We start from the raw sequence: 12,686 nt of genomic DNA, 5'->3' as shown, positions 1-12,686 counted from the left end.
TCCTCCTTCTTTTTGTGTTTAGTACAGGGTCTACAGGGTCTCACTACACAGCTTGGACTCATACTGATCCTCCTGTTTTCAGCCTTCCCAGGGCTGGGATTACAGATGTGCCCTACCGCATTGGGTCTCAGTGGCCGGCTCAGTGCACCTGGGGACAGGGCAGGTGCAGCACGTGGTGCTGGGGATCAAACCCCAGTCCCTGCAGGCTTGCCTAAGCAAGCACTTAGTCCACTGAGCTATTTCACCAGCCCCCTAGATCTTCTTAACAACATATTTTACACCATAAATGTTTCATCCAAGAAAACATTATTACCGGGTCAATCCCAAATGGGTATGGGTTTCCAGAATATACTCCTGGCAGGGCTGGGTCCAGCTGTAGATAGGGAGTTGTTTCCAATATTTCAGCACTACAGAGAGAGAAAGGGAAAGAACAAAACAAAATAAAAATGGTCAGTCAGAGGTGGGAAAGTACTATGGTACTGTCAGTCACAAACTTGCAGGGTGTCAAAGCTCAGCTGCGGAGCGACTTCAGGCTCGGGCCCTGAGCATCTACCACATGCCAAGTATTGTCCTGGGAGCCAAGGCAATGGAAATCGCCCTCTTGGCCCATAAGGACTTCACAGCTGGAGTTTCCAGAAAGTTCTTGGTCTGACTGGAAGGTAGTAGAGAAAATCAGGGGAGTGAGGAGGTAGCTCAGGGGTAGGACACTGCCCCGCATGTGTGAGGCCTGGGGCTCCATCCACAGCCCCACCGGGGCGAGGGAGGCAGGGAGCGGGGAGTGAGGACCAGCAACCGCAGAGCATCAGAGCAGAGCTGGGGGTGGCGTAACCGAAGCGCACTGACGTACGCAGGACAGTCTGCGCCATCTCCCAGGGAGCACTCAGGCCGGACCTGAGGGAGAGACTGACTGTGTACTCTGATACTTTAGCCTTAAAAAATGTGTAGTCTCTTGACCGTGCTTAGATCTATGTCCCATCTGCACTCAGAAGAATGACTGGCAGTGGGAAGGAGTTTCTCAGTCTGTTTCGGCAAGCCTCTAGGGGACGCGGACCTGAGGGGTTGATGCTCTTGTAAGAGTTCACTTCTGTGGAAGGGACAAAGAATGAGCATTTGGAGTGATGCCCAGGAGCTGACCACCCTTAACCAGCTGCCCAGGGAAGCACACCTGCCCTTCTGCAGCAGATGCCAGGGTCTTGGAGAGCAGTGGGGGTAAGCACGCCAGATGGTGCTGCCCAGACCCTCAAAGTACAGTGGGGACAGCTGGCCTCGGTGGGCAATCCCGGATACAGAGCCCTGGCTAGTGCTCTGCCATCATCAGATATATTCGGTGCCATCAAAGGGAATGGGCATCCCCAGCAGGATGTAAGTGGCCTGGCACAGGCAGCTAAGCCACAACACCTCCTGTGGAAGCTCAGCCCCAAGTTCACCAAACACCAGCACCACACCAGACCACCTTATGACCAGCAGGGAGTGAAAAACCAAGGCTGGTCCACAGTCATGCCTGAACACAGGCACAAGAAAGACATTGTCCCAGCCACAAAAATGACCAAGCTCTCTCCTGACACGTCTAACCGACCTAGCTCTCCAACTCTAAAGTCTTTCCCCGTCTCTGTAGGTCTGCACTCTGCAAGTGCCGTGTTCCAGCAGGGTGACTTCATTGGATTGGCTAGAAGGCACAGGGGCGGGGTGCACAGTGGGGCTTTAAAGGCCTTCCAGGCCTCTCCTTCCTGCAGCCCACGCATCTCCTCAGCAGCTGCCCCCAAGCCCCTGCTTTTGGCTCTGTCAGTCACTGGGCAAATACAGGGAGCTGGGGCTACCCAGTCATCCCCTCTTCTTTGCATTCAATGCTGAAACTAAGCCACCCTGTGCAGCCACAGGAGAGGTCCTGTTGGGGATATGGGGACTCGCAGAAGGTGTGAGTCTACACAGTTCAGCTCCTCTCACAGCCCTTCTGAAAGCAAAGTAGCATGAGAAAGCCTCACCCATGGCCTCGCTCTCCCCACAGGTCCCTGTCTGGCAGAGTGCATTTCAACAGCTACCTTCTTCTTCTCAGCAAATCCTGGCTTCCGGGATTCCTAGCAAGAGGCCCAGGCCACCTGCTCCTCCCAGCAGTTTTCACAACACTCCCCGATACATGGCACATAGACTCTGCTTTACACGAGGGAATCGAAATGTATGGTGAATATTTAAACTTTTAAAAATACATTGCAAGAGGTTGGGGAGATAGCTCTGTGGTCTAAGTGCCTGCTTGGCAAGCGCAAGGATGAGGGTTTGATCCCCGGTAGCACCTTTGGTCCTGCCCAGAAACCAGGTGCAGTGGTGCATACCTGTAATCCCAGCACAGGGGAGGCTGAGACAGAAGGATCACTATATCACTACACAGGACCCTGTATCAAAAGACTAAAAAAAAAGCACTGTAGTAAAAGACAATGCCATTAATTCCCTCAAGATCCCCCCAGCTGTGAACACGCACATCCCATCACTTTTGGTACTTTCTGAAGCAATTCTGGATGTGCCCCTCTTCCGTGAGAGTCTTTATAAGATGAGAGCAAACACACAGCAAAGGCCTCCTCTGAGCACCATCAGGGGAAAGGCAGGCTCTTAAACACAGGACGGTGTTCTCAGCTGCCTCCTTCACCACATCTGGTGCCGCACGGCTTCTGCTTTGCCCCAGAGTCAAAATGAGCATGAAAAGGAAATCCTTTTTTGTTCTGAATCCATTCAGAACATCAAGGCAGCCACTATAGCTCAACAGAAGACACTCATGAAAGAGGACTTCCAGAGTGGTTTCAGAAGGTAGCCAAAACAATGGGAGAAGCAGGTTTGGTATTTTGTAACATTTAAAAAAAAATTAAATGTTTTTTTAAAAATCATACCTCATATATATTTAATTAAGCTGAAATCTTAAAAACTGGCTCCCTGCCTTAAAGGTACAGCAAGGTACATGAGAGAACTGGCCCAAGTCTTGCACTCAGTAGAGAAAACTGAGCGGGGTTGGCGGCGTGGCTCTGAGCTGAGTCAGGTGCGGACCTGCCCAACCGCAGACACGGTCAGAAGCCCTCAGGGCAGCACACTTACTTCCACGTCCCGTTTCTGAACATAGGCTGCACGCTCCAAGAAGAGCCGAAGATGTTGAAAGCCTTGGAGAAGCAGTCATTGTAGATCAAGCCCGTGTAGATGGAGAAAATGCCCATGAGCAGGATCAGGTAGCGCCCGTGGAAGAAGGTGCTCCAGATCTGGCAGCACGGAGACAAGAGCAGGGATGTCAGAGCCCCGCAGGAAGGTGTCTTCGGACATTTCTAGCACCCCTGGGGGTGGGGGAGGGCACACACTTTGGAGGGAAGACGCTGATGATCCAAAGAGGAACAGCACAAATGCTGTGATTCCCCCGAGCTTAGGAAGCAAATCACAAAAGTTGCGCACTGGGCCAGACCTGGGGGCATACACCTATCACTAGGAGGCTGAAGCAGGAGGCTCTCCGTGAGGTCAAGGCTATGCAGTAAGGCCCAGTCTCAAAAACAAAAACAAAAGTCCTGAGCTGAGATAGATTTAGATAGATATATATCTCCGTTTCTTTTCCAGCCCCAGTTAGAAAATGAACTGGAACAGAAGCCAGGACCATACCTGCTAAGGAAAACCCTGGATACCAGTGGGAGGTGTCTCAGGTGCCTCTAGGCCACATGCAGATCAAGCCAGGCCTCTACTCCCAGGGCTCTTGTCGCTGTGGAGCTGTGTCTCTGGTATCTACATCTGCTCAGAGGAACAAAGCGCTTTCCTGTAATCCTATGTGACATGTCCTTCATTTTAAGAAGTGCTGGAGTGTCACTTTGTGACTTTAAGTGGCCACCATAGAAAATGACATTCATTCAGCCTTTTGTGAAAAACTGCTTTGGTCACAGGCTGATGTTGCTCACGCACACGGCCCATGGTCAGCGCAGGACGCCACTAATCAGCTCCACCTGCGAGGAAGGGCCTTGGCCGTCCTTGTCACTCATAGCACGGCCAGAGGCATGTTTCCACTTGCTAACCACACTGCCGTGAAGACAGTGTGGTGGGCTTCGGCTCACTGGTCCGCGTTAGCCAACGCAGACTCAGGAGCGCAGCCTTCCTCACACCGCAAGGAGACCTCATGGAAAATGAGAGACGAGGGGGGCTTGTGGGTTAGCTCAGTTGTTTAAAGCGCCTGCTTGAGCAAACTCAGTCAAACACAGGGGACCATGTGCGATCCCGGGCTCCACATGCCACACCAGACACACCCTCAGTGCAGCCTGAACCAACCAAAAAAAAAAAAAAAAGAAAGAAAAAAGAAAAAAGAAAATGAGAGATGAGGCATCCGAGGGGAACATAATATTTGGGATATCTCCAGGTCTCCTAAAAACTCAGGTCACAGGCTAGTGACAAAAAGACCCTGCCATGAACAATTACTTCTTATATTTTCAATTAAGAAACCTTTTCAAAGCGACATATCATACGTACTAGTTTGATTCAAATGTGTAAATGTTATGTCTTTACAGGAAGTTCATGCACACAAAATTGGGAAGACATCCAAGACACCGTGGCTTTCCTGAGGCGGTTAGATGGCTGTATTTTCCAAACTTTTAGAACGAGTGTGTATTGCTTTTATCAAAATAATAATAATAATAAAAGTAAGAAACAAAATAAAGCAGAAGAAAAGCAGTGCCTTGTCAAGCCCGAACAAATCAAAAGAAGTGCTGATTCAACCGCACCATTTTGGGCTTTTTCTCTTTCCGTATCTCTTCATTTTTCATAAACACCCATCCTGCGTAGGGTGAAAAGAGACGCACAGCCTGATACGGTGCCTGAGAAAGGTGGCGAGGGCGGCTGGGCACCCACCTCGTTGCTACTTTTCTGGGACAGCAACTGTTGCTCATTCAGGACCATCCAGAGAGCTGCTATCAACATCACTGCGCCGTGGCCGCAGTCCCCGAACATCACGGCGAACAGGAAGGGGAAGGTGACGATGGTGTAGGGAGCTGTGGAGGTGACACCCACAGCAGCCTGAGGCCTGCAAACACGACTTGTGCCACCCACCCACGCGCCCAGGGGAGATTTCTCCATCCTGGCTGCATCGGTTCTTTGTTCTTTCTCATCGTCTCCCGCCCCCTCCCTGTCTTTGCTTGGCTCCCGTATGCATGAGCTCATCTATGAATAGGGATTCTTAGTCCCCAGTTTCTTTGTCTGAGATCCTGAAGTTGGACGGGATTGAAAAGCAGTTTCCCATCTCTCCACGTCTTTGGGGGTTTCCCCATCCCCATCTCTGCCTGTCTCCTCACTGACATGCTGCACACCTCTGCCCCAGAAGTTTGTCCAGGGCTTTCCACCCCATGGCCCTGACTTGTGGGCAATGAGTTAGCTGGGACTTGCACACGGTGCTTGGCTGTGGGACATCTCGTCTACCCCTCTATGTCACTAAGCAAGTGGCTGAGGTCACACATCATAGAGCAGTCAATATCTCATCTTGTGACTCCCAAGTCCAGCATTCTTCTGTCTTCCCCACCCATAACTACGGGCCCATAAAGATGCCCGGCAGTGACCCTGGTTGTATTACCAAAGGGAAAATAGAATCCAACTGCCCAATGAGACTGCCATTTAATGTAAACAGAGACAAAGAACAAATGCTTTACTAGTTGGTGTATAGAGGAGATGATCAGAAGCCGAGTAAGATTTTAGGAATGTCACAGCCTTCTGAGTCACCTCCCAGGTCCCCTGAGGGGTACACCTTACCTTGCTGCCACTTTCAAGCTATCCCACTGTGTGGCACTGCATCCCACCCTACCTGGGTTCATCTCCCGGTAGCTGCCAACGCCATACGCATCCACAATGTTCTGGAAGCCAGCCGTGAACTTATTGGTCCTGTTAAAGGTGGGAGGGGCTGTTTTCGATTGCACTTCGGTCATGATGGGGACCATGGAGGAGCCACTTAGTTCCTGTGAAAAGACTAGATGTCGGGCATGGAAGGGAGAGGGCTTCAGGAAGCTTCCAGCTCCTGGTTCTGGGCATCATCATGGGGCATCTCTTGACTCCGAGGATGGCGACCTCCATCAGTGAAAAGCCAGCAGCTTGTCAAGTAGGTGCCTACCTCATCCTACAAGAAAGCCTTCAAGAGAATAGAGCCTCTCCTCTCTGGCCCTGCACAGGTCCACCTCACACCTCAGCTCCAGACTCAGCACTTTTCCCTTCTCTCCACCTTCCCGCTCATCCACTCTGCTAATTCATCTCATCTTCCAAATGGCGCTAACCCTCCCCTAAGTCTCCAATCTTCTGATGCAAACTCCCACATATCAGCAGTCCTCGAGATCTGGGGGCCTTGAGCTGAATCCATCCCTTTGTCCCAAAGCTGGGTCCTCCTTGTATTCCTAGCACAGATCTTCTGTTCTCCCAGATTTCTGGAACTTAGGAACTGCCACACTTGTCCCTCTTCCTGACTCAGTCAGTGATCCAAAGTCAGAGCGCACTAACAATTCTATCTCCCACACGTCTTTCCTGTCAATTCCCAGGGCACCTGCCCTTATGGTCCTCGCCATCCCTTACAACCTCATTCCCTTCCATTTATCTTATACCCCAGAGAGCCAGTCTTCGCACAGACCATACCAAAAATGTAGAGCACTTCATTCGCTTTACTCTTCTGCTCTGAAGTCTTCAAAAACATCCTAACTCTAAAGAAGGAAATCAAAACCCCTAGGTCTTGTAGTCAACACTCCTTTACAAGACTGAATGGACTGAATCAATGGGATTCCCCGTGCACACCACCCCAGCCCTCAATGCCCTACCCTGCTCCCCACGGAAATCAGTCAAATATCTTCTCCACTTACCCAGGTCTACACAATTTTCCATGCTTCCCAACCTGGGAACCTTCCAGACCCCCAAGCCCCAAGAGCACTTAGATAGAACTTAGCACCAGCTGAATGAGTGCTTGTGGTTCTGTCTCAGTCCTCCTAACAATGCCATGAGGTAGATATCGGATGAATCTCATCTTAGAGAGGAGGCCACCAAAATACAGGTGAAGTAACTGCCTCAGGGTCATCCACAAGTGAGGGTGTTTCCTGTTGCATTACTGCCTTGTCTTATCATGGTGCCATCAACACCTCCTGAAGCTTCCTTGTTCTTTTATTTCTCATTTCGTACACACCCAGTGACATCATGAATAGCACAGGTGACAACTGTTCATTGTTGATGAGAGTGATAGCCCCAAGTATTACAGGCAGGCAAGTCAGGCAGAAGACCCAGGCAGCCAGAGAGGCTCCGGGGCCCTGGAAGGCAGGATGACCAGGCCTTGGCCAGATGAGCAGGACCCCAGGGTCAAGGGTCAACAAGCACCAGGTGGATATTAAGACCAGGGTATGATGAGCGAGGTGACAAGATGACAGATGCCCAGAGTGACAGCTCTGCTCCTAGCCAGCTGGAAAACATTTTTCCTTCTCACTCTGTTCCTTTAGTGAAGTTCTTGGACAGCAGAGAGCCCAGGAGACAGCGAGACGCACACGTACTACATGCCCCGACTCCTCATAGGCCCAATTTTTGGTTAAGTAAGCTGGTTTTAGTTCTACAGGTTGATCTTAGTTTGGCTTGGTGTAATCTGAGCCCTGATCAATTTTTGATATTAAAAATCCTAGACAAAGTGTCTCCATGGCAACCTACTTTTGGGTCCCCTCCCCAGTATTGTGAGCAATTTCTCTTCTTAATAAACCTTCCTCCTGTCTACCTCTTCTGTCCTTGACTTCATTCTTGGATTTTGTGAGACACAGACCCAGATTAGGCCATGATACAACCACGCAACCCACCTTCACACCTGTCTCCCCCCATATCCAACCCCCATAGGGCTTTTCCTGCTGTCCCGGAAAACATTTTTGTTACACAGAAGAGTGAATAAACTATAAGGCCAGTTTTACACTGGGCACAGTAGTGTCTGAGACAGGAGGATCATGTGAGCCTAGGAGTCTGAGATCAGTATATGCAATAGAGTGAGACCTCGTCTGAAAAACACAACCAAACCAGGGCTTCTAAGTAATCTTGTAAGAAGTCTGGCCCCTTCATGGTTAGTCTGTGCCTTCCTAGCCCCAGCACTAGGACCCCACCCATCCAGTGGCCTTCCAGTCTTCACATGGCAGTAAAATGCTTCTTTGTGGGTTGGTGTTATTACTGGAAATTGAACTCAGGACCTTGAGCTTGCTGGATACACTCTGTGCCCCTGAGCTATAGCCCCAGCCCCAGCAAAGTGTTCCTGAACTGCAAACTGGGTCTTTTCTCCCCAGGAGCAGAATAAAACCAGGCTCCTGACATGGTTCTGAGGTCCTTTGGGGTTGGCTCTGCAGTTTCTTGCTCAGCTTACTCTATCCTTTGGACTTGACCCAGCTTCCCAAAGCAGGGTCCCTGCTCCCCCTTTCCACACCCACCTGTTCACCCACCTGACCGCTCCCCTCCTGAGAGCACCCTGTGCCATGGCAGCACCTGCTTACCGCGCCCCCTCTGAGCCAGCAGGCCTGTAATCCCAGAGCCCCGGGAGGCTGGAGCAGGAGGATTGAAAGTCTGAGACCAGGTTGGGCAATTTAATAATATCCTGCCTCAAAATAAAAGTCGAAAAATGCTGGGAATGTACCAGAGTGCCAGAGCGTACCTCGGTACTACAAAGACAGAAGAACAGGCAAAAGCTCTATCTGGGTAGTTTGGGGACCACAGTGTGGGGACACAGCAGTACATGGAGGTAAAGAGAAACAGTTCCTACGCTCTTATCCTGCTTGCTGGCCTCAGCGCTGGCTCAGTCACTAGAACGCTCTGTGCCTCAGTTTCCTCACCTGTTCAAAGGTGCTAGAAAGAGCTCCTGTCTCCTCATCTATTTCTTTTTTTTAATGTATGGTTACTTGTTTGTTTTTAAAATTTTATTTATTTATTTGTGTGTGTGTGTGCACGTGTGTGGCCAGCTCAGCCCACCAGGGGGCGGGGCTGGCTGGCATGTGGTGCTGGGGGATTGAACCGCAGTCCCTGTGCTTTGCTAAGCTTGTTCCAAGTAGGTGCTCCAGACCACTAAGCCATCTCACCAGCCCTCCTCATCTATTTCTACCATAGCTCTTTACTGTCAGGCCGCTCAGCATAAATACTCTTCAGGGGCCAGCCAAATAGCTCACCAGATTAAAGCGCCTGCTTAGGCAGACACAAGGACTAGGGTTCAATCCCTGGTGTGCAGTGCCTGCCCTGCCCCTGGGGCATGCTGTGATGAGCTTGAGACTGGGTGTGACAGCGCGCTCCTGTAATCCCAGCACTTGGGAGGCTGAAAACAGGAGAATCACTATGAGTCCACTCTGTGTAGTGAGACCCTATAGACCCTATACTAAAAATACAAAAAAATTAAAAAATAAAAGCTCTTCCTCCATCCACCCTGATCTTCTGGGGCCATTTAGGGACAAGAATCTGCCCCAATGCCACCTGCTCAGACAGACTCGTCCAGCAATAGCCTCCATGAGACCCCACTTCTCAACAGATATGCAGGAGCTGGACCAGCTGCCCCACCCTGTCCTCCATCTACTGGAGTTTACCTCCCTGACACCCCAAGAAATCACTCAGACAGCTAGCCACACCCTCCACAGGAACTAAAGGTCATGGCACCCTTTTGTCCCTGCAAAGCCTCCTTCCCAGAGCCTGCTGGCTCAGCTCCCAAGCGACAGCCCCAAGGGTAACCCTACTGACCCTGTGTGACATGCACTGCCCTCACCAGGCTCTGAATATACCTGACTGTCATGGTTTAAATACACAATGTGCCCCATGGACTCATACTGAGGGCCTGACCCCAAAGTAGCAGTGTGTGCAGATGAGGCTAGAGAGGGCTGGGTCAGCAGGGTTTGAACTAATGCTCGGTATTATGGGAGGTGACAGCAACAGGAGGCTGAGATTAGCTATAGCAAGTAGGTCATGGGGAGCACCTTTAAAGACTGCATCCCACATGGTGTCGCACACCTGTAATCCCTGCTCTGGGGAGGCTGAGGCAGGAGGGTAGCTGTGAGTTCATCAGCAAGGACTCCAAAGTGAGCCCAAGGCCAGCCTGAGCTGCACAGCAAGGCCCAGCCTCAAAAAGATAAAAACAGCAACAAAAGGAGTGTCTCCTCCGCTCCCCACCCTCCTGGAGGAGCGCAGCCTTGCTCCGTTGTGCCTCCCGCCATGACACTGCACCTCACCTCAGGCAACAGCAAGGGAACCAGCCAATCACCGACCAGAAACTCTGAAACTAAGCCAAAATAAACACTCCCCACCTCTGTGCCCTCCGTGCCCTCCCAACCACTGCTCATGGCTGCCTGAAACGCCATCCTCACAGGCCTGCATGCTGTCCGTCAGGCCACGGTCTGCCCGGGTGGCCCTAGATCAACGAACGTCCATGACAGTGAATGCAGGGAACTCTGAGAGCTACACGTGGTGCAGAGCCTTTAGTGCCACTGCTGGGCAAAGAGCCACCTGAGCCTTTTAGCCCTTACCACAGGTGCTTAGCTATGTGCCTCCCCAGCTCTGCTGTCACCTCCACAAGGTAAGGGCTGGGACTTACAGCCACACTATGGTAACCAGGGTCACGACTAGTAGAGTCGCTGCCACATTAGTGCTTCGGTACATACTTGAAGATCAAGGAAATGCTGATTGTTTGTCAAAGACTAAAAACAAATATGTTTCCTTTATGTGCCCTGCCACCGGGCTAAGAATTACAGATGAGGGAGAGAATCCTACCACCAAGTCACCTGCGAAGCTCAGAAAGTGACAGCTTCCGAGAGTCTCACAGGGGACGGGGGAGGCCCCTTCCCACTCCCAAGTGCCCCCTGCTCCTCACCACGCCTTGCTCTAAGGCCCTCTTGATACGTGCAGTGTCCGCTACTGGGAACCAGATCTCAGCAATGACACACTGCTGAGTGACATCAATGTTGCACATGTTCAGGATGTGGTAGATGGCTTTCATCTTCTGCACTTTGGTGACCCAGGAGTGCCAGTTGGCAGCTGCTTCCTGCAGTAGGCGCTGGCGATGCGACTCTGTTTGTGTTATGACCTAGGCAAAAACACAAGAAAGACAAAGAATGCTCACAGAGGTGTTCGACACCCAGGCAAAAAGGGAGGCTCTGGCGGCTTCCTGTTCTGGATTCTTCCTTTGCTATGAAAGGTGAGGAGTGTGTGGACCAAATGCATAGGTTAAAACCCATTGGCCAAGTCTGTATCTTCCTTTGAGTCTAAAATCCGTTTAGGGCGGGGGAGATGGCTCAGTGGAATAAGCGCTTCCCTGGCAAGTGCAAGGGCCTGAGTTCAATCCCCGGTTCCGCAAAAAAAAAAAAAAAAAAAATCCGCTTAGTTCTATAAGTTGGACTGCACCCCACTCCCTAAAAGATGTTGGAGTCTACACTCTGATTGATGTGACTGGACTCTACTTGGATAGGATCAGATGACATTCCAGAAGACCGGACTGGGTCCGAGCCCCTGTCCCTGGTGTCTTATGAAATCTGGAGACACAGGCAACCAGGGAGGAAGAACCTGTGACAATGGAGACAAGAGTAGAGTGACACATCTACAAGCGAATGAGCACCCAGGGTGGCTGACAGCCCTCAGAAGCTGGATGGATCGAGGAAAGGTCCTTCTTTAATGTCCTTAGAGGACACATGGGCCTACAAACACCTTGGTGGATGGATTTCTGGCCTCCAGAACTGTGGCAATCAATTTCCATCATTCTAAGCCACCTAGTTTATGACAATTTATTACCACAGCCCTGAGGAATGAACTTAAATGTTTCTCATACATAATTCTTACAATACATGACAAGCAAATTAATGAAGAAGGGAAGGAATGGACCATTTGGTACACACAAAATTTATTTAATGGAATTAGCATTGATGCTTTGATGATACTTTACAAACAGGATCATGTTTTCCAGTAACCTTTCCACAGGGCTACTGTAGAATACTGTAAGACACACATCATGGCTCTAAGATTAATGACAGACACAGGGACACTAGTGTGTCTCAAAGGATCACTTAGTAGTATGATGTGATATGGCCTGAGGATTCAGAAGACAAAATTGGCTTAGCGTAGATAAAACTTTCATGAACCTTAAAATAAAACTTACCTTCACAAGAGCAGCTGATGTTTCCTGCATGAGAGAAACACCTGCTACCAGATCTGGACTGAATACTAATGTTTAAAAAGGACAAGAATTCCCCAAATTCTGGGAATGATCTGCAGACAGAGCCCCTGCTAGGGGTTACATCAGTCATCTGAACACAACTGCCTGGCCTGGGTGACCCGCCTGCTGCTGCGATCCTCTTGTGAAAGCTGCCGACACCAAAGGTCTCTGACACTCATCCTTGGCAGTGACTGGACAGTAGGAGAGGAGTCACCACTGGGACAGCTGGTGAGCTAGAACCACTGGGCGTCCCCGGACTCCACAGCAGCCCAAGTCTGACTAAACATAAGTGTGAATTGCATGATTTCTTTTCTGCTTCTTCTAGGAAATCAATCAGGAATATTTGAGGAAAAGGACTTCAAGGGAAATTGCTTGAGGGAAGCACAGTTGTCCTGACCATGATAAAGAAGGAACTGGAAGAATTAAAGAAACAGGGCTGGTGAGATGGCTCAGTGGTCTAAAGCACCTACTTAAAACAAGCTAAGCTGGGCTTGTGAGATGGCTCAGTGGTCTAAAGCACCTACTT

General features: G+C 50.3%; 1 protein-coding gene across 4 annotated transcripts in view; it reads right to left on the bottom strand.

Moving 5' to 3' along the window:
* Atp6v0a4 (ATPase H+ transporting V0 subunit a4) overlaps positions 1 to 12,686 on the bottom strand; it is a 113,613-nt gene that overhangs the window by 26,775 nt on the left and 74,152 nt on the right. For all 4 annotated transcript variants that reach the window (XM_023712863.1, XM_023712864.1, XM_004629050.2 and 1 more), the window contains 5 exons: positions 10,826 to 11,038; positions 5,798 to 5,948; positions 4,855 to 4,994; positions 3,079 to 3,236; positions 314 to 407 (listed from right to left, as the gene is read on the bottom strand). In XM_023712863.1, the coding sequence (XP_023568631.1) occupies positions 314 to 407; positions 3,079 to 3,236; positions 4,855 to 4,994; positions 5,798 to 5,948; positions 10,826 to 11,038 (756 nt within the window). The remainder of the gene's footprint in view (positions 1 to 313; positions 408 to 3,078; positions 3,237 to 4,854; positions 4,995 to 5,797; positions 5,949 to 10,825; positions 11,039 to 12,686) is intronic.

This window comes from Octodon degus, unplaced genomic scaffold (genome assembly GCF_000260255.1).
Source record: "Octodon degus isolate 3935 unplaced genomic scaffold, OctDeg1.0 scaffold00027, whole genome shotgun sequence".
Taxonomy (NCBI): Eukaryota; Metazoa; Chordata; class Mammalia; order Rodentia; family Octodontidae; genus Octodon; species Octodon degus.
The sequence above is the reverse complement of the archived record's forward strand: the minus strand, read 5'-3'. Positions and strand labels throughout refer to the sequence as shown.